Source organism: Cololabis saira, chromosome 24 (assembly GCF_033807715.1).
Source record: "Cololabis saira isolate AMF1-May2022 chromosome 24, fColSai1.1, whole genome shotgun sequence".
Taxonomy (NCBI): domain Eukaryota; kingdom Metazoa; phylum Chordata; class Actinopteri; order Beloniformes; family Belonidae; genus Cololabis; species Cololabis saira.
In genome coordinates, this window is record NC_084610.1 from 26,521,874 (window position 1) to 26,541,969 (window position 20,096).

At 42.0% G+C, this 20,096-nt stretch overlaps 1 protein-coding gene across 5 annotated transcripts in view; it reads right to left on the bottom strand.

Moving 5' to 3' along the window:
- LOC133425372 (NACHT, LRR and PYD domains-containing protein 12-like) overlaps positions 1 to 20,096 on the bottom strand; it is a 72,135-nt gene that overhangs the window by 39,542 nt on the left and 12,497 nt on the right. For 4 of the 5 annotated variants that reach the window (XM_061716211.1, XM_061716210.1, XM_061716206.1 and 1 more), the window contains 9 exons: positions 18,358 to 18,592; positions 18,196 to 18,258; positions 17,547 to 17,828; positions 8,767 to 10,555; positions 7,551 to 7,727; positions 6,941 to 7,117; positions 5,340 to 5,513; positions 3,174 to 3,350; positions 1,494 to 1,670 (listed from right to left, as the gene is read on the bottom strand). In XM_061716211.1, coding sequence (XP_061572195.1) covers positions 1,494 to 1,670; positions 3,174 to 3,350; positions 5,340 to 5,513; positions 6,941 to 7,117; positions 7,551 to 7,727; positions 8,767 to 10,555; positions 17,547 to 17,828; positions 18,196 to 18,258; positions 18,358 to 18,592 — 3,251 coding nt within the window. The remainder of the gene's footprint in view (positions 1 to 1,493; positions 1,671 to 3,173; positions 3,351 to 5,339; positions 5,514 to 6,940; positions 7,118 to 7,550; positions 7,728 to 8,766; positions 10,556 to 17,546; positions 17,829 to 18,195; positions 18,259 to 18,357; positions 18,593 to 20,096) is intronic. The other variant, XM_061716209.1, reaches the window with a different exon arrangement.

Below are 20,096 nucleotides of genomic sequence, written 5' to 3' on the forward strand. Positions count from 1 at the left end.
CGCTCCACCTGTAGTGCAGAATAACAAGCAGGACTTCTTCCTCCTGCTGCTCCATCTGATCAGTCAGCTGTCACTGATCAATCAATCATTTCATCAACACTTGTTGATCATCTTCTGTGTGTTTGTTTCCAACATTTACAGATACATTACAATTCAGCATCATCATCAGCATCATCATCATCATCTTACAGGCTCCACATAGATGAGATTTAGAAACGTGATGGCAGCTTTATTTCACTTTTCTTACTTCAACACACGTGTATTTATATTTAGTTTTACACTCTGAAAACCATAAAAAGACATTATTTGTTGCACGTTATGTCTTGCTGTCACCTGGATGAAATTATCTTAACAGACTTATTAAGACATGATAGTTAAAACCTAGAAAAAGATGTTTTCCATGTTCAGAGTTTTATATTTGCTAAACTTGTATTTGTTGAACTGAAATTTAACGGTAGTCAAAGGAAGCCAACGTTGGTTTGACTGATTTCATCCACAGTAAGAAGTTATTCAGTAAATGAGCTCTACAGCTCATATGTTGGACGACTACACATTCAGTCTGTCCACTGTTGTCTGACAGACTCTCTGAGTTTATTAACAGCGTCTGGAGGACATTTCTGAACGTATCAGCTGTTTAAGCTCCTTGTACATTTCCATTAGAAGCTGTTGTTCACTCGGTGAAACATCAGCAACACTCGTCCTCCATTTGTGAACCAGGACATCTGGGACCGACCTCACGGTCTGCTTAAGACAGACGTCAACGTGCACGTACCAGGATTAGTTCAACCTGGCTTCACATAGCTGCACCTCCTCATCCTGGATCGTCTTCCTGCAGCGGAATCATCCAGGATCAACTCAGGAGGAGATGTCAAGCCTTTCTCACACATCCTGGACTTCTTCTTTCTACTTTCATGCAACAAACCTCCCAACTGTCCCAGAAACACTACACCAAGATGATCAACCATGAAACTAATCCAACCGTGGAAAACATTTGAAAAAGCAGCAGAGAAAAGCAGCTGGAGATGAAATCTGGAATACAATATGTAATCCTGGATCAATCTGGAAACTTTATGTTCAGTTGGTTTCTTAAAATACCTGAAGATCAAGATATAATTGATATTTTTCTGAATAGAATACTAATTATAAATATTAAATGTCTTGTATTACCTATTTGAATATTGGAACAAATGTATTTTTCTAATTTCCCAGTTAATACTTGTTTGTTCAGATGTTTTATTCCAAGTTCAGACACATCTCTGGTTCTTCAGTTGTTCCTGTCTGACACCTTCAGATGTTTAGTTTTTTATGTCATAAATCATAAGAGGAAGTTTAAGGAGAAACAAACTGTTGGAGGACTAAAGCAGAGAAGAAGAAACCAGAGCAGTCAGATGGTCAGTGTGGATCAGCAGGAGATCAGCCTGATGTCTGCAGGTTAGTGTCAACACAACTTTCACATCACATTCATCTGAACACACAACTAAAACATGTCTGACCTCAGAGTCTCCAGTCTGCAGTCTGGACTCTCCAGGAAACCACACAGATGTTTCACTCCTGAATCCTGCAGGTTCTCGTTCCAGCCCAGGTCCAGATGTTTCAGATGGGAGGGGTTGGACTTCAGAGCTGAGACCAGAGAAGAACAGCTGATCTCTGACAGACCGCAGTTCTCCAACCTGAATAATGAAGAAACATGTTGATGACTTTTAATCACAGACTGCAGTTTAAACTTCAACTCCAACTGTTAGAGTTTCACTTCAAATGCAACCAAACATCTCTTCCAGGAGAAAAGAAAGAAATAATACTTCTGGACATGTTTAATTAAATTAAGTATACTTAATTAACCTCTAAAGGGACCTGATACAGTCGGAGCAGGATTAATTAAAATGATGTTTTCTGAGAGCAGAAGGATAAGACACTAAAATACTTTATTTTTAGTGACGTGTCATTTATAATTTGACTTCACTTGCAATCACCTAATAATTCTGTTAAAACTGAGTTCATCAATAAATGTCTTACTTTGAGTGAAAGATAAGAATGATTGAATTCTGTATATTTATCAGACTAATTCAACAAATTCTGAAGTCTGAGTGAAACTAAACATCAGCTGGTTCTGTATCGCTTGCACTTGAAAAGTCTTTGGTTGAACAACTAATGAGCTGCTTGATTAAAGGACATTTCTGAATGAAACCCACATGGGTGGATCTAAGACACACTTCCTGTCAGGATGATGACTCTGACGCTCCACCTGTAGCCGTCAGTCCAACCTGTCCAGGTCTCAGGCAGGGATGGACAACTGCAGTCCTCCACTGCTGCAGTGCTGAATGTTTTCCTGTTTAATCACGCAGGAATACAAGTGGCCGTACTTTGGTGTCGTTGAGACAAATAGAGTCAAACAGTCCCGGACCGGAGCCTACGGAGCTGGGAAGCTCAGAGAAGAGGACCGTGGATGTAGCCAGAGCGAGCCGGGATGTGCTTTAGCGCGGCGGAGCTGCCGTCCAGACCACCACATCCTAACCAGGACCGGGACGGAAGATTCCAGCACACTCAATGTTTTGAAAGTTTATTCTGCATTCTTAATGTTTTGAAAGTTTATTCTGGGTTCATAATGTTTTGAAAGTTTATTCTGCGTTCTTAATGTTTTGAAAGTTTATTCTGCGTTCTTAATGTTTTGAAAGTTGAAAAAGCAGCAGAGAAAAGCAGCTGGAGATGAAATCTGGAATACAATATGTAATCCTGGATCAATCTGGGAACTTTATATTCAGTTGGTTTCTTAAAAGACCTGAAGATCAAGATATAATTGACATTTTTCTGAATAGAATACTAATTAAAAATATTACATTTCTACTATTAACTATTGAAATATTAGATCAAATGTATTTTTCTTATTTCCCAGTTAATACTTGTTTGTTCAGATGTTTTATTCCAAGTTCAGACACATCTCTGGTTCTTCAGTTGTTCCTGTCTGACACATTCAGATGTTTAGTTTTTATGTCATAAATCAGAAGAGGAAGTTTAAGGAGAACCAAACTGTTGGAGGACTAAAGCAGAGAAGAAGAAACCAGAGCAGTCAGATGGTCAGTGTGGATCAGCAGGAGATCAGCCTGATGTCTGCAGGTTAGTGTCAACACAACTTTCACATCACATTCATCTGAACACAAAACTAAAACATGTCTGACCTCAGAGTCTCCAGTCTGCAGTCTGGACTCTCCAGGAAACCACACAGATGTTTCACTCCTGAATCCTGCAGGTCCTCGTTGATACTCAGGCTCAGATGTTTCAGATGGGAGGGGTTGGACTTCAGAGCTGAGCCCAGAGAAGAACAGCTGATCTCTGACAGACCGCACCAATCTAACCTGAATAACGAAGAAACATGTTGATGACTATTAATCACAGACTGCAGTTTAAACTTCAACTCCAACTTTTAGAGTTTCACTTCAAATGCAACCAAACATCTCTTCCAGGAGAAAAGAAAGAAATAACACTCCTGGACATGTTTAATTAAATTAAGTATACTTAATTAACCTCTAAAGGGACCTGATACAGTCGGAGCAGGATTAATTAAAATGATGTTTTCTGAGAGCAGAAGGATAAGACACTAAAATACTTTATTTTTAGTCACGTGTCATTTATAATTTGACTTCACTTGCCAACACCTAATAATTCTGTTAAAACTGACTTCATCAGTAAATGTCTTACTTTGAGTGAAAGATAAGAATGATTGAATTCTGTATATTTATCAGACTAATTCAACAAATTCTGAAGTCTGAGTGAAACTAAACATCAGCTGGTTCTGTATCGCTTGCACTTGAAAAGTCTTTGGTTGAACAACTAATGAGCTGCTTGATTAAAGGACATTTCTGAATGAAACCCACACGGGTGGATCTAAGACACACTTCCTGTCAGGATGATGACTCTGACGCTCCACCTGTAGTGCAGAATAACAAGCAGGACTTCTTCCTCCTGCTGCTCCATCTGATCAGTCAGCTGTCACTGATCAATCAATCATTTCATCAACACTTGTTCATCATCTTCTGTGTGTTTGTTTCCTCATCTTCATCATCAACATTTACAGATACATTACAATTCATCATCATCATCATCATCTTACAGGTTCCACATAGATGAGAATTAGAAACGTGATGGCAGCTTTATTTCACTTTTCTTACTTCAACACACGTGTATTTATATTTAGTTTCACGCTCTGAAAACCATAAAAAGACATTATTTGTTGAACCTTATGTCTTGTTGTGACCTGGATGAAATGATCTTAACAGACTTATTAAGATATGATAGTAAAAACTTAGAAAAAGATGTTTTCCTTGTTCAGTTTTATATTTGGTAAACTTTCTGTTATATCTGTTATTCAGTAAATGAGCTCTACAGCTCATATGTTGGACGACTACACATTCAGTCTGTCCACTGTTGTCAGACTCTCTGAGTTTATTAACAGCGTCTGGAGGACATTTCTGAACGTATCAGCTGTTTAAGCTCCTCGTACGTTTCCATTAGAAGCTGTTGTTCACTCGGTGAAACATCAGCAACACTCGTCCTCCATTTGTGAACCAGGACATCTGGGACCGACCTCACGGTCTGCTTAAGACAGACGTCAACGTGCACGTACCAGGATTAGTTCAACCTGGCTTCACATAGCTGCACCTCCTCATCCTAGATCGTCTTCCTGCAGCGGAATCATCCAGGATCAACTCAGGAAGACATGTCAAGCCTTTCTCACACATCCTGGACTTCTTCTTTCTACTTTCATGCAACAAACCTCACAACTGTCCCAGAAAAACTACACCAAGATGATCAACCATGAAACTAATCCAACCGTGGAAAACATTTGAAAAAGCAGGAGAGAAAAGCAGCTGGAGATGAAATCTGGAATACAATATGTAATCCTGGATCAATCTGGGAACTTTATATTCAGCTGGTTTCTTAAAAGACCTGAAGGATCAAGATATAATTTAGATTTTTCTGAATAGAATACTAATTATAAATATCACATTTCTTGTATTACCTATTTAAATATTAGAACAAATGTATTTTTCTTATTTCCGAGTTGATACTTGTTTGTTCAGATGTTTTATTCCAAGTTCAGACACATCTCTGGTTCTTCACTTGTTCCTGTCTGACACATTCAGATGTTTAGTTTTTATGTCATAAATCAGAAGAGGATGTTTAAGGAGAAACAAACTGTTGGAGGACTAAAGCAGAGAAGAAGAAACCAGAGCAGTCAGATGGTCAGTGTGGATCAGCAGGAGATCAGCCTGATGTCTGCAGGTTAGTGTCAACACAACTTTATCATCAGATTCATCTGAACACACAACTAAAACATGTCTGACCTCAGAGTCTCCAGTCTGCAGTCTGGACTCTCCAGGAAACCACACAGATGTTTCACTCCTGAATCCTGCAGGTCGTTGTGATTCAGGTCCAGAAGTTTCAGATGGGAGGGGTTGGACTTCAGAGCTGAGCCCAGAGAAGAACAGCTGATCTCTGACAGACCGCAGCCCCACAACCTGAATAATGAAGAAACATGTTGATGACTTTTAATCACAGACTGCAGTTTAAACTTCAACTCCAACTTTTAGAGTTTCATTTCAAATGCAACCAAACATCTTTTCCAGGAGAAAAGAAAGACATAACACTTCTGGACATGTTTAATTAAATTAAGTATATTAAATTAACCTCTAAAGGGACCTGATACAGTCGGAGCAGGATTAATTAAAATTATGTTTTCTGAGAGCAGAAGGATAAGATACTAAAATACTTTATTTTTTAGTCATGTGTCATTTATAATTTGACTTCACTTGCAAAACCTAATAACTCTGTTAAAACTGAGTTCATCAATAAATGTCTTACTTTCAGTGAAAGATAAGAATGATTGAATTCTGTATATTTATCAGACTAATTCAACAAATTCTGAAGTCTGAGTGAAACTAAACATCAGGTGGTTCTGTATCGCTTGCACTTGAAAAGTCTTTGGTTGAACAACTAATGAGCTGCTTGATTAAAGGACATTTCTGAATTAGAAAAAGACATTGTTGCACCTTATGTCTTGCTGTCACCTGGATGAAATGATCTTAACAGACTTATTAAGATATGATTGTAAAAACCTAGAAATAGATGTTTTCCATGTTCAGAGTTTTATATTTGGTAAACTTGTATTTGTTGAACTGAGATTTAACGGTAGTCAAAGGAAGCCAACGTTGGTTTGACTGATTTCATCCACAGTAAGAAGTTATTCAGTAAATGAGCTCTACAGCTCATATGTTGGACAACTACACATTCAGTCTGTCCACTGTTGTCTGTCAGACTCTCTGAGTTTATTAACAGCGTCTGGAGGACATTTCTGAACGTATCAGCTGTTTAAGCTGCTCGTACGTTTCCATTAGAAGCTGTTGTTCACTCGGTGAAACATCAGCAACATTCGTCCTCCATTTGTGAACCAGGACATCTGGGACCGACCTCACGGTCTGCTTAAGACAGACGTCAACGTGCACGTACCAGGATTAGTTCAACCTGGCTTCACATAGCTGCACCTCCTCATCCTGGATCGTCTTCCTGCAGCGGAATCATCCAGGATCAACTCAGGAGGAGATGTCAAGCCTTTCTCACACATCCTGGACTTCTTCTTTCTACTTTCATGCAACAAACCTCCCAACTGTCCCAGAAAAACTACACCAAGATGATCAACCATGAAACTAATCCAACCGTGGAAAACATTTGAAAAAGCAGCAGAGAAAAGAAGCTGGAGATGAAATCTGGAATACAATATGTAATCCTGGATCAATCTGGGAACTTTATATTCAGTTGGTTTCTTAAAAGACCTGAAGATAAAGATATGATTGATATTTTTCTGAATAGAATACTAATTATAAATATCACATTTGCTATTACCTATATATGTATGTTGGATCAAATGTACAACTAAAACATGTCTGACCTCAGTTTCTCCAGTCTGCAGTCTGGACTCTCCAGGAAACCACACAGATGTTTCACTCCTGAATCCTGAAGCTTGTTGTAACTCAGGTCCAGATGTTTCAGATGGGAGGGGTTGGACTTCAGAGCTGAGACCAGAGAAGAACAGCTGATCTCTGACAGACCGCAGCACATCCTTAACCTGAATAACGAAGAAACATGTTGATGACTTTTAATCACAGACTGCAGTTTAAACGTCAACTCCAACTTTTAGAGTTTCACTTCAAATGCAACCAAACATCTCTTCCTGGAGAAAAGAAAGAAATAACACTTCTGGACATGTTTAATTAAATTAAGTATACTTAATTAACCTCTAAAGGGACCTGATACAGTCGGAGCATTTTTTTTTCTGAGAGCAGAAGGATAAGACACTAAAATACTTTATTACTATTATCTAAAATATTCTTATATAACAATATTCAAACTTTTATAGACACAGACCCTTTCTAAAAAAATAAACATTTCTTCATATCAGATATTAAATATTTTTCGAATGTGTTTAGAATTAAAGTAGTTTTGTCACATGTTTGGAGGATGATAAGTGGATAAATGTGGAAACATCTCCATGAACTGACCTCAGAGTCTCCAGTCTACAGTTTGGACTCTCCAGTCCACCAGACAGAACCTTCACTCCTGAATCCTGCAGGTTCCGGTCCCAACTCAGGTCCAGTTCTGTCAGATGGGAGGGGTTGGACTTCAGAGCGGACGCAACAACTTCACAGTGAGTCTCTGAGAGTTTACAACCACCAAATCTGTGATGAGAGAAAATATGATGTCAGTTGTAATAAAGTCTGAGTTAAAGCCAGAATGAAAACATCTGTTAACATCTGCAGACTTTGTCTGGATCTGCAGATGAAGGAGGGAACCGGCTTCGTTAACGTCTACGTCTGTCAGTCATCTGAAAACATCTGATTTAGGACATAAACTCATTTCTTCTTGGACATTTTTCACTCTGAACATCTTGAATGAAAGTGAACAAGTGTGGAGCTGAACTTTTATCAAGTATCCAGACAAAAGTTCCTCAAGCTTTTAAGCGATATTAAGTATTTTTCTGACTCCTGGATTGTTTTTTCTTGTATTTTGTGTTCAGGTCTCTTAAAGGAGACTTTGGTCTCACAGAGACTTCAGCATTGATCAGATATTGATAAAGAGGTTCTCGTATGAAGTTGAAATGTCTTCATGCTGCTCTCTTCTACAGCAACAACCCAAACACCTGTCACCTTCTCTCTCAGACAAACGTTCATTCATAATCAATGAAGCTGCACTTGTGACATTCAGCACTCAGAGCTTTTCCATCTAGAGTCGAGGTGTGGTACGACTAGCAGTTTATGGAGGATCATGGGATTTCAAGCCTTCATATCTGTGTCGACGCCTCTTGGATGAGAGGTGAAAAGTCTTTAGGAACCAAAAACAAGTCAAACTGCTCTCCTCTTAAATTCTGTGGAAAGTAACCCCCCCACCCCTCCACCGGACATACAGGACGGTGCAGGGGATCCCAGAACCAGAGTTACTAGAATTAAAGTCTCCTAAGTACACATGTGTCCACAAACCCCCCAGTGGTTCTGATGTTTCATTTTTCTCTGTTACATAGATTCATCTCTGAGCAGCTAAAACATCAACTAGATCAAGTGTTTGAAACATGAACCTCTGGTTGATGGGACTTGAGGTGAACCAGAATAAAACAAAATCATCTGATTTCAAAAGTTTTCATTTGAAGATCAAAACAAGATTCAAAGAACTAAACTGCTAATTTACACTAACTGATGGTGTTATTGATACATCTGGACTCACCGAGCCTTTCTGCAGTTGCTCACAGCTGGAATCAGTCTCCGTCGACCCTCTGGTGTTGTGTTGTACTTGTCCAGGTCCAACTCATCCAGAACCTCCTCCGACATCTGCAGCATGTAGGCCAGAGCTGAACACTGGATCTCAGAGAGTTTCTGCTCTGATCTGTTCTCTGACTTCAGGAACTCTTGGATCTGCTGATGAACTGAGAGGTCGTTCATCTCCATCAGACACTGGAAGATGTTGATGCTTCTGTCAGGAGAGAATCTGTCAGTGTCCATCTCCTTCAGGTTGTTGATGACTCTCTGGATGGTTTCTGGATCGTTCTCCGTCTGGTTCAGCAGACCTCCCAACAGTCTCTGGTTGGACTCCACAGAAAGACCATGAAGGAAGCGGACAAACAGGTCCAGGTGGCCATTTTTACTCTTCAGGGATTTCAGCATGACTCTCTTCAGGAACTCATCCAGAGATGAGTCTCCGTAGTCTTCTCCCAGGAAGTTCTTCAGCACATCTGTGTTTCTGGTGGAGTAACAGTGGAGCACGTAGACTGCAGCCAGGAACTCCTGGATGCTCAGATGAACAAAGCAGTAGACGGGTTTCTGGAAGACCTCACACTCTCTCCTGAAGATCTGGGTACAAACTCCTGAGTACACCGAGGCCTCTGGGACATCAAGACCACACTGCTCCAGGTCTTCTTGGTAGAACATGATGTTTCCTTTCTCCAGATGTTCAAACGCCAGCCTCCCCAGCTTCAGGAGAAGGTCCCTGTCAGCCTCCGTCAGCTCCTGTGGACTCGTCTCATGTCCCTCCTGGTACTTGTTCTTCTTCCTCTTGGTCTGGACCAGCAGGAAGTGGGAGAACATGTCAGTCAGGGTCTTGGGCAGCTCTCCTCTCTGCTCTGTGGTCAACATGTGGTCCAGAACTGTAGCAGTGATCCAGCAGAAGACCGGGAGTTGACACATGATGTGGAGGGTTCTGGATGTCTTCATGTGGGAGACGATGCTGCTGGACCGCTCTTTATCCGTGAACCTCCTCCTGAAGTATTCCTCCTTCTGGCCGTCGGTGAAGCCTCGTACTTCTGTCACCCTGTCCACGTGTTTCAGAGGGATCTGATTGGCTGCTGCAGGTCTGGAAGTGATCCAGATGAGAGCTGAGGGAAGCAGGTTCCCCTGGATGAGGTTGGTCAGCAGCACGTTGACCGATGAGCTCTGTGTGACGTCAGACACAACCGGACCGTTGTTGAAGTCCAGGGAACGTCTGCTTTCATCCAGGCCGTCAAAGATGAACAACGGTTTCCCGGCAGCCAGCTGCTCTGCTGTGAGCTTCTGGAACGATGGATGGAAAACCTGGATCAGCCTGAGAAGACTGAGCTGCTCATCTCCGATCAGGTGCAGCTCCCTGAACGAGAGCAGAATCACCATGGTGACGTCTTGGTTCTCCCAGCCCTCGGCCCAGTCCAGAGAGAACTTCTGAACCGAGAAGGTTTTCCCAGCGCCAGCGACGCCGTTGGTCAGAACCACTCTGATGGCTCCACGTTGGTCAGGTAAGGCTTTAAAGATGTCCTGGCACCTGATTGGAGCGTCATGGAGGCTCTTCATCCTGGAAGCTGTCTCCAGCTGCATCACCTCATGTCGGGTATCAACCTCTTCACTCAGTCCCTCTGTGATGAAGAGCTCCGTGTAGATCCTGTTGAGGGGGGTTCTACTTCCTGGTTCATCAGTTCCTTCAGTCACATGTTCACATCTGCTCCTCAGACTGGTCTTATGTTCATCTAGGACCTCCTGCAGACCACCATCTGTTGAAATAAAGAATGAACAGGAGGTCAGAGAGATACAAACTCCTACTGCAGTCAGTGATGGGGGCCTCCAGGAGCTAAACCAACCCGGTTTAGGACCCGTACGAGGAGAGGAGAGGAGGAGAGGTCCGGTTTAGGAGAAATTATTATAATTGCAGAAACAGGGACACTGAGATGGACGTCCTCAGATGAGCAGAATCACATGAATCTCACATGAATCTGGACAAAGTGGAAGGAGTTTAGCGGCTTTTAGGGGCCTGCAGATAACACTATTGGGTGAATGGGCAGATTTGTTTATATTTATGTTCAGAAAAATGGAAAAGAAACTGTCTTTGACCTTGAGCGGAAGATGGAAACTTTCAGTCTTCTGTCCAGTTTCATGCTTTCTACTTGTCTCTATGGAAACGGAATGCTGGCTGATTTGTTGATTTTCATCCACCAAAACAATACTATCGTTGTGCTGGGTAGGCTAATTTCATTATATGATGTCAGTACGCACGTCGCAGCTGTTGCAACGATGCCGCGAGGAAGCAGAAAAGTTGGCTAGAGGACCGTTTTAAAAAGACTCCTACACACGGTACGATTTTAGCGCTCATACAAGATGATGGAACCTGGACCTGCTTAACCTCCGGTATGAAGTCCAGAATGCTACACACACTGAACCATGATGACACCTGAGCTGGACCACCGACATTCCCACATTCCCGGTTGAGTCCAATGAGGAACAAAGGGCCAAATCCACAAAAGGATTGCACGGCTTTTGCGGCTGCTAAACCGGTGCAAATGAGACAAAAAGAGAGCGTCTAATTCACAAAGCACCCGCAAAGGGCGAATTGCACCACAAACTGCGCTGGCGAGCAAATAGTGTCATGGTGCACCTGTGCCATTTGCATGCATGTAAATTAGGTAATATTCATACATTCGGCACAAAATTGCGCCCTTTCTATGCAAATAAGCCTCATTGCAAAAACCGTCTAATTCACAAAGGCCAGCGCTATTTGCCACACGCAAAAATAGTTGAGCAAATACCGTCTTTTCGAAGCGTGTATTAACTTCGCGCAAACTCACTCCTCACTCCCTGTCTGTCTCTGTTTCTCTCTCTCTTCAATATCATTCAAGCCTGTGTGATACTGAATGATATTGAAGGTGAAATCTACAGTCAGACATGACTGTAGACAGTCAGATCAAGTGGGGTTGTGGACTTATCTCGGATTTGAAAATAAAAATAACAGGACGTAGCTCAGGATTCATCCATACAGTAAGGGGCTGCTTTATTACAAACAATTCCACCATATAAACATATAAATATAGAATGTGTGTGTTTAACAGCTGACCTTTAGGTGTGTGTAGCAAAACACAGAACATGAATTACCGTCAGATCCTGATCTAATCCCGATCCGGTGTTAATGAAGTTACCGGTGCTGTGCCTTGTGCATAAATGCGCACAGCCTCTTAACATTTGACATTTAGCTTATGTCATACATGCAAAATACTAGAGAAGTACAAATACGTGAAAGTTGAGGATGTTGTGCTCTCTGCAGTTTTCATTATGGATTATGCATATGATTATATATTTGCTCTCTCCATTGAGTAAAGTTCACCATCTTTTTATCATTTTCAGGATGTCTGGGTTGTGCCAGATGGGTGTACGGTCACATGGAAAGAGTGAGATTTTGGTTATTTTAGGGAATTCCCACCAGGATGTCAGAGTTGAGCTAATATGAATTTTTTTTAAAGCATTTATGATGTATAAATATATATATATATATATATATATATATATATATATATATATATATATATATATATATATATATATATATATATATATATAGTACTGTAGCAGAGGCCATCAAATTTTTAGATACCCCTACCCGAGTTAGAACAAAGCACAACCATGTTTTTTGTGATCTTTAGGGTCAACCATTAATGAAATGGATGGTTGTGAACTTTCATTTTTGGGAGAAATTATTATTTTTGGCTATTATTTTGACCTACCCCAATCTCTGAAAAAGGTAAATCTGCATAGGGCAAAGGTGACAAAAAAGCTTATAACTTGAGAATGCTCACCCCTTTCTTCATCACATTTATTGACATATGAACCAGGTGTCTACCCTACATCACCAAAGAGTCAGAATGTAATTAACCTAAAGAAATACTGAAATGTGGCCCTGTAAATACACATTTACATTAGGCGGAGATTGTACTTTTGTAGTGAGGACTCCTCTACTTTCTTTCAATTAGAACAGAAACATATATTCATGTCAAATAAGCTGTTTCAGCATAGTTGAAGATGCTATTAAACAATAACCAGTGGTTGTATGGACAGATTTTGTACAGGTTTATTGCAAATTAGACATCTTTATACATATGTCATTGAGAATTGCAGGCCTCTAAATATAAAGCAGCATTACACCAATGGATTCCTGTAGGTACTATCACTTTAAGCGGTAAATTGAAGTCAATTAAGTTCAACCAATGAGAGCTGGGGGAGGAACTGTGGCTTGCATCATTCTATCCAAATCCTCACACATGGCTGTCCAGGTGGAGATGTGCTCTCTGCCACAAACTAAAGAAACCACAGATAACAGGTAACACAAATGTAACACAATGGTATTCGTATTTGATAAATATTTAGATTTTAGAAAATACTGCTGTATTATTATTATTTTTAATCTGAAGCAATGAAAGAAGTCAGCATTACATGCATAACAGTAACAGATATTGTTGGAGAGCTTAAATTTGAGGCCTATTTCATGTTACCAAGAATAGTATCAAATGTAGGCCTAATGTAAAAAATTCCAACTAAAAAACAAATTGTTCCATATTTACCAGAGTTCTACTGTAAGAATGGAGCCAACAGAGGCAGCAAGCAATCCAGTTTCACCGACACTGGATGGAAGGTTGTGCTTAATATGTGGAAAACCTCTACAAGAGAAAAAAAATCCACATATCAAGAACCCAAAATTAGAGGGACTTAAAACCTTATTGAGGGTTGCCAAGGAAAGGGGTGATGAAGTCCATAAGAGACTATCCCCCCACTCAGACGACATACTGTCCTTCAAGTCCAAAGTATCTTATCACAAGTCGTGTAGGGCCAGTTATGTAAGTTCAAGCAACTACATCCATGTCAGAAATCCCATCAGCCACAGTGCAATATATGCCCTTCATAAGAGCTTCACCATCAGACCTATCCACCATCTACACTTCCCTCTTGAAGCTCACAAAGCTTGCTGAAGAACTGGGGCAGAGACACATTCTTGTAACTGCTGATCTTGCTATCTATAGCAAAGCACAACAGATTATATGGAGTAAACCTGAGGCTTTAGATGGGAAGGTTACAATGAGAATGGGAGGCATGCACATCACCATGGCATTTCTGGCAAGCATTGGAAAGGTCTTTGCTGACGGAGGTCTCTTTGACATTATAACCGAATCCGGTGTATATGCTGAAGCAACAGCTCGACAAATGCTTCAGGGGAAACAACTTGCAAGAGGTGTTCGGTGCATTAAGGTCGTATCTGAGGCTCTGTTTAGGCTCTTTTGGATAGAAATGGCATCCTGGCTTGACAAGCAAGGCCAAAGTCTAATGACTGATGCACAAGAAAAACTGAGAGATGTACAGAATGCCTTTCATGGCAATGATTAGGCCTCTGCCATGCGGTTATTAAAAGAATTGGAGATTGACCTTCCTGATCTGAGGAGGAAAATAAAGCAGTTTTCAGAGAGTGGAGTTCAACAATCAGCAACTTTCAAGTACTGGCTACATTTCATCGAAGGAGCTGATTTCTTACTTATAATGCTACGTTCAGAACGTGAAGCGAACTTTGAACTTCATCTCAACTGCATGTCTGAAGCAATACCATGGTTCCGTGCTGCTGGCAGGACAAACTACTCCCCGTACATACCAGTTTACATAGCTGAAATGAAAGCCCTTGAAAAAAGCCAACCAGAGTCCTACAAATTCATGAAAGAAGGAGGCTTTGTTGTGCGACATACACAGGAGAGAAAGTTTAACTGTGTGGCCACTGATCAAGCACTCGAACAAACGATCAATAAGGAAGGAAAGAGTCAAGGGGGCATTGTTGGTTTCACTCTACGAAAGGGAGCTCTGACCAGATGGCTCATTACAAGGCATATGAGAAGGATATTGAACAGATTATGGAGTATGTAAAAGACAGGCAGAACCCATTTGATTTGGATACAGTTCCTGAAGCGCTTATAAACATTGCAAGTGGACAGGTAGCTTCACAAAATGTGGCAAAAGATCTCTCAAGCTTTCTGGAAGATGGGGAAACCCGAAATGCAGCTTTCATTGAGGAGCGCCTGAAAAGTGAAACAACAAAAAGTTTCTGGGACTCTGAGAAAAGACAGAAATTGGCAACCTTTTCAGAAATGAAAGCAGGCATTACAGGCACTAAAACCAAGAAACTTAACATGGATTCAGATGTGCTCTTCAGGAGACTCCTGACTCCTGTCAAAATGTGTCACCAGATGTGTTTGAAGAGCCTGATATTTGACACTCTAACACACGCACGCACGCACGCACGCACGCACGCACGCAGGCAGGCAGGCAGGCAGGCAGGCAGGCAGGCAGGCAGGCAGGCAGGCAGGCAGGCAGGCAGGCAGGCAGGCAGGCAGGCAGGCAGGCAGGCAGGCAGGCAGGCAGGCAGGCAGGCAGGCAGGCAGGCAGGCAGGCAGGCAGGCAGGCAGGCAGGCAGGCAGGCAGGCAGGCAGGCAGGCAGGCAGGCAGGCAGGCAGGCAGGCAGGCAGGCAGGCAGGCAGGCAGGCAGGCAGGCAGGCAGGCAGGCAGGCAGGCAGGCAGGCAGGCAGGCAGGCAGGCAGGCAGGCAGGCAGGCAGGCAGGCAGGCAGGCAGGCAGGCAGGCAGGCAGGCAGGCAGGCAGGCAGGCAGGCAGGCAGGCAGGCAGGCAGGCAGGCAGGCAGGCAGGCAGGCAGGCAGGCAGGCAGGCAGGCAGGCAGGCAGGCAGGCAGGCAGGCAGGCAGGCAGGCAGGCAGGCAGGCAGGCAGGCAGGCAGGCAGGCAGGCAGGCAGGCAGGCAGGCAGGCAGGCAGGCAGGCAGGCAGGCAGGCAGGCAGGCAGGCAGGCAGGCAGGCAGGCAGGCAGGCAGGCAGGCAGGCAGGCAGGCAGGCAGGCAGGCAGGCAGGCAGGCAGGCAGGCAGGCAGGCAGGCAGGCAGGCAGGCAGGCAGGCAGGCAGGCAGGCAGGCAGGCAGGCAGGCAGGCAGGCAGGCAGGCAGGCAGGCAGGCAGGCAGGCAGGCAGGCAGGCAGGCAGGCAGGCAGGCAGGCAGGCAGGCAGGCAGGCAGGCAGGCAGGCAGGCAGGCAGGCAGGCAGGCAGGCAGGCAGGCAGGCAGGCAGGCAGGCACGCACGCACGCACGCACGCACGCACGCACGCACGCACGCACGCACGCACGCACGCACGCACGCACGCACGCACGCACGCACGCAAGCAGAAATAAAAAGTGAAATGATTCATAAACACACTTTGTTGAGGACGTGCCTTATGTCTGCATTTTGTAGTTTGTAGGTTGACAGACATCAATACATTTATTAAATATTTAAAAAACATTTTACTTATATCATGCACATACCTATCAAAACTCAGATCTCTTCCTCACACACTAAAGGTCGAATAGATATTTTTTTCTCATTCATAAAATACTTGAACATGAATTGTGTTGTTTGCAGCGCTCAAAGTCCTGTTAAATATACTTTTTTGTCATTGTATTGTCTTTGTTTTAAATATACTCAAATATTTTATACTAAATATATTATATGAAACCCCTTTCTTGTGGTATGCTGTTTGAAGTATTGTACTGCCACTCTCTCCCTCTCACTCACACACACACACACACACACACACACACACACACACACACACACACACACACAGAAATGTTGTTTGTTTTCCCATTTCATTCACCTGTTTTTGTTTTCTAAAATGATAAGGCACTTTGAGATTTGTGTGATAAATGTTGATATTATTATTATTGATGTTATTGTTATTATTAATCATATTTTCATTATTATTTGTCATGTCAAGACAACAGCAAACTGGTTAGAGACACTGATTTTCACGTGCAATAAAACTTCCAATTCTACAGCATGCCTTGTATCCTTGTTAATGTACTGTAGATACACTTTAGGACACTTTATTAGGTTACTCGCAGTGTACATCTACCTGGACTTTACCAAAATATAAAGACCATCATAACTTGCAGGCTTACAGTGCCAGATGTTCTATTCAGAGACAGTTTCGTGTTACAGTTAAATTTGACAGTTTCAAAGGGGCATGTCTGAAGATGTCTCATTTGCAATACAACAGTAGAAAATATCTCCATACAACCACTGGTTATTGTTTAATAGCATCTTAAGCTATGTAGAAACAGCTTATTTGACATAAATATATGTTTCTTTTCTAATTGAAAGAAAGTAGAGGAGTCCTTACTACAAAAGTACAATCTCCGCCTAATGTAAATGTGTATTTACAGGGCCACATTTCAGTATTTCTTTAGGTTAATTACATTCTGACTCTTTGGTGATGTAGGGTAGACACCTGGTTCATATGTCAATAAATGTGATGAAGAAAGGGGTGAGCATTCTCAAGTTATAAGCTTTTTTGTCAACTTTGCCCTATGCGGATTTACCTTTTTCAGAGATTGGGGTAGGTCAAAATAATAGCCAAAAATAATAATTTCTCCCAAAAATGAAAGTTCACAACCATCCATTTCATTAATGGGAGACCATAAAGATATGAAAAAACATGGTTGTGTCTTGTTCTAACTCGGGTAGGGGTATCTTGAAAACTAAGGCCTTTTTTGCAGACTTGCTACAGTACTAATATATATATATATATATATATATATATATATATATATATATATATATATATATATATATATATATATATATATATATATATATATATATATATATACACACACACTAATTTCAGAACAACGTAAACTAACCTTTTTCAGCAGATGGACTGGGGGACACATCCAGCTCAGAGGAAGGTGCAGGATTTATGGTTTGAAGATGATTGATCATCTTATTGCAGACTTCCTCTCCCTTTTCCATCACAATGTCGACAAGGCAGCTGGCCTTATTTAATCTGTTGTGGTTCTCCTCCAGTATCGACTTCTTGTCCCGCTCATCAACGACACCGTCAGTTACGAGGACCTCCAAGAACTCCGTCAGGGTTTGTTTAGACACGTTCTTAACAAAGTCACTCATCATCCTGGCATTTCTCTCTATGAGAAGAGAAAAACAAATTAAAACTTTATTAAGACTTGTCCTTTTAAGGATGTGAGTCGACAAGGATTGAGACGTATTCCAACATTTATTTAGAGCCACATGTGTAAAAGGAACATGATTCCCTTTAAGTTGCATTTTGACGATGAATCTGACGAGGCGTTTTTACAGTTTAGTTGTTTTTATAATGAGGCTGTGAAGCTAATTTCCTCCATTTGACAGTAAAAAATGATTGAGAACAAATGTGGACAGTTCGCATTGAATATGTGTTTTCCTTTGTTTGTCAAAGTGTTGTAAAAGTGTTCCTGTCCATCCATTTCACAGTTTTTGTGAAGTGAATCAATGCGACTGACCGGGACCATTTACCTGTTGCACCAGCTGGAAAGATTGGATCTTCCTGGAAAAAAGGTTCTCGCAAGGATTTTTCTGCTGGAGGTCAATGAAACAAGTTATCATCAGTTATTGTTTAAACAGGATAAAATCTTCATAGTACAATGGTTTTGGTGTTTTTCCTTCTCTACAACAGACCTTTATCACTTTTCATCTTCTTTAAAACCGTCTCGGCCACCTCTCTGGTCTTTGAGGAGTACCTCTGCATCACCAGATCTACTGTGTCCAATCTGTCCGCACGCTCCAGACGACTCAGTGGGATCGGTTTGAAACCATCCTCAGATTCATCTGCATTCACCAGGTACCACTGGAATTCCTTCAGCCCCCTGGAGTCCAAATTCTCCAAAGTGTCCTTCAACCAGAATTTTACCTCCTTTGAAGAAAGAAATGATCATAAAAGAAGTCTTAAAATCTGAATTCTTGACAGAGAATCAGATAGACTTGAACAAACTCAGAAACATCCAGAAATCTGAAAATGGGTTACAGACGAACGTTTCCTAACGTGCAAGTCTCAAAGCCTGCGATCGGTACTCTTTTGGTCTTTTGGGTAGTGTTGTGGATCAACACTGTCCAAGTCACCCGAATGTGTGGTCGATTGTCTCATCACAACACCAATCTCCGATAGACTTCAGATTGTGTGACCTGATAACCCCCGTATCCACAGCAGGAAAAATATCTACTGTGCTGAGCGATTATCAGCATGTCTTTGCTGACATTCAGTCAGGTCTTAAGGAGACAGATCGGACTGGTTGTCACGTTTAACTACCAAATCTCCGGCGGAGGAGGATTGGGGGGCGGGGGGCGCAGTCTTATTTAATGATTCATTTCAACGTAAGAAGTTAACTCCTGGAAGTTTTCATTCTTGAATACCTGGCTGTACAGCTGAAGGCCGCATCTCGTCCTGACTCTGAATGTTTACAGCCCCCCACCTCCAAATACTGTGAAACTTCTCTGATGATTTCAGTGAACTGCTGTCTGTGATCGGTGTTGATAATCACGCCCGCCGATAGGGGGGGACAAACGGGTCTGTTGTCCCGGGCCCAGGGTACGGGGAGGGCCCAGAACAGAGCCCTCATTAAATTATGGAATCATTTTTCAAAATGTTTGAAAATATGCCTATTTGTGGAAAAAATATGTAGTATTTAAGTTACATAAAAGCTTGTTATTTGTTTTCTTCCTAATTGTCCTTGAAATAGTGGTTAGGGATAGGGTTAGGGTTAGGGTTAGGTGCAGGTAAAGTGCACCCAGGTGTGTAATACATCAAAATCTCTCCATCCTGCGATGCACATTACATTCCTCTTTCAAAAGTGTTACCGTGGCGACGCTAGACGCCAAAAAGCACCCCCACTTCATCTGATTGGTCCATATTTGATAGTTCCCCAAAAGTTACCAAATTTTGCACGCAAGCCAGGCCTAAATTTGATATTTATTTTATATTTCATGGTTTGCTATGAAATCCTAATCGCTAAACAGCGCACCCTAAAAGACTTTTTTCTGCCATAACTTTTGAATGGTTTGACATAGAAAGTGGTGGGTGGTGTCATCGGACTCTGTTTTGAGTACTTGACCTTCATTGGCCTGAATTAGCCCCACCCCTTGTTCTGATTGGTTGATATGTGATACTTCCGATTTTCTGCAACAACTTTTGAATGGTTTGACATAAAGACTCGTGGGTGGTGTCGTCGGACATGGTTTTGAGTCCTTGGCCATAATTGGTGCACATTAGCCCCACCCCTTCTTTTTATTGGTCGATATTTCATAGTCCCTATTTTCTGTCATAACTTTTGAATGGTTTGACATAGAAAGTCGTGGGTGGTGTCATTTCTGATATGCTTATGGTGGCTGGTGGCCATGAGTGCGAGGGCCCGTTCATCACT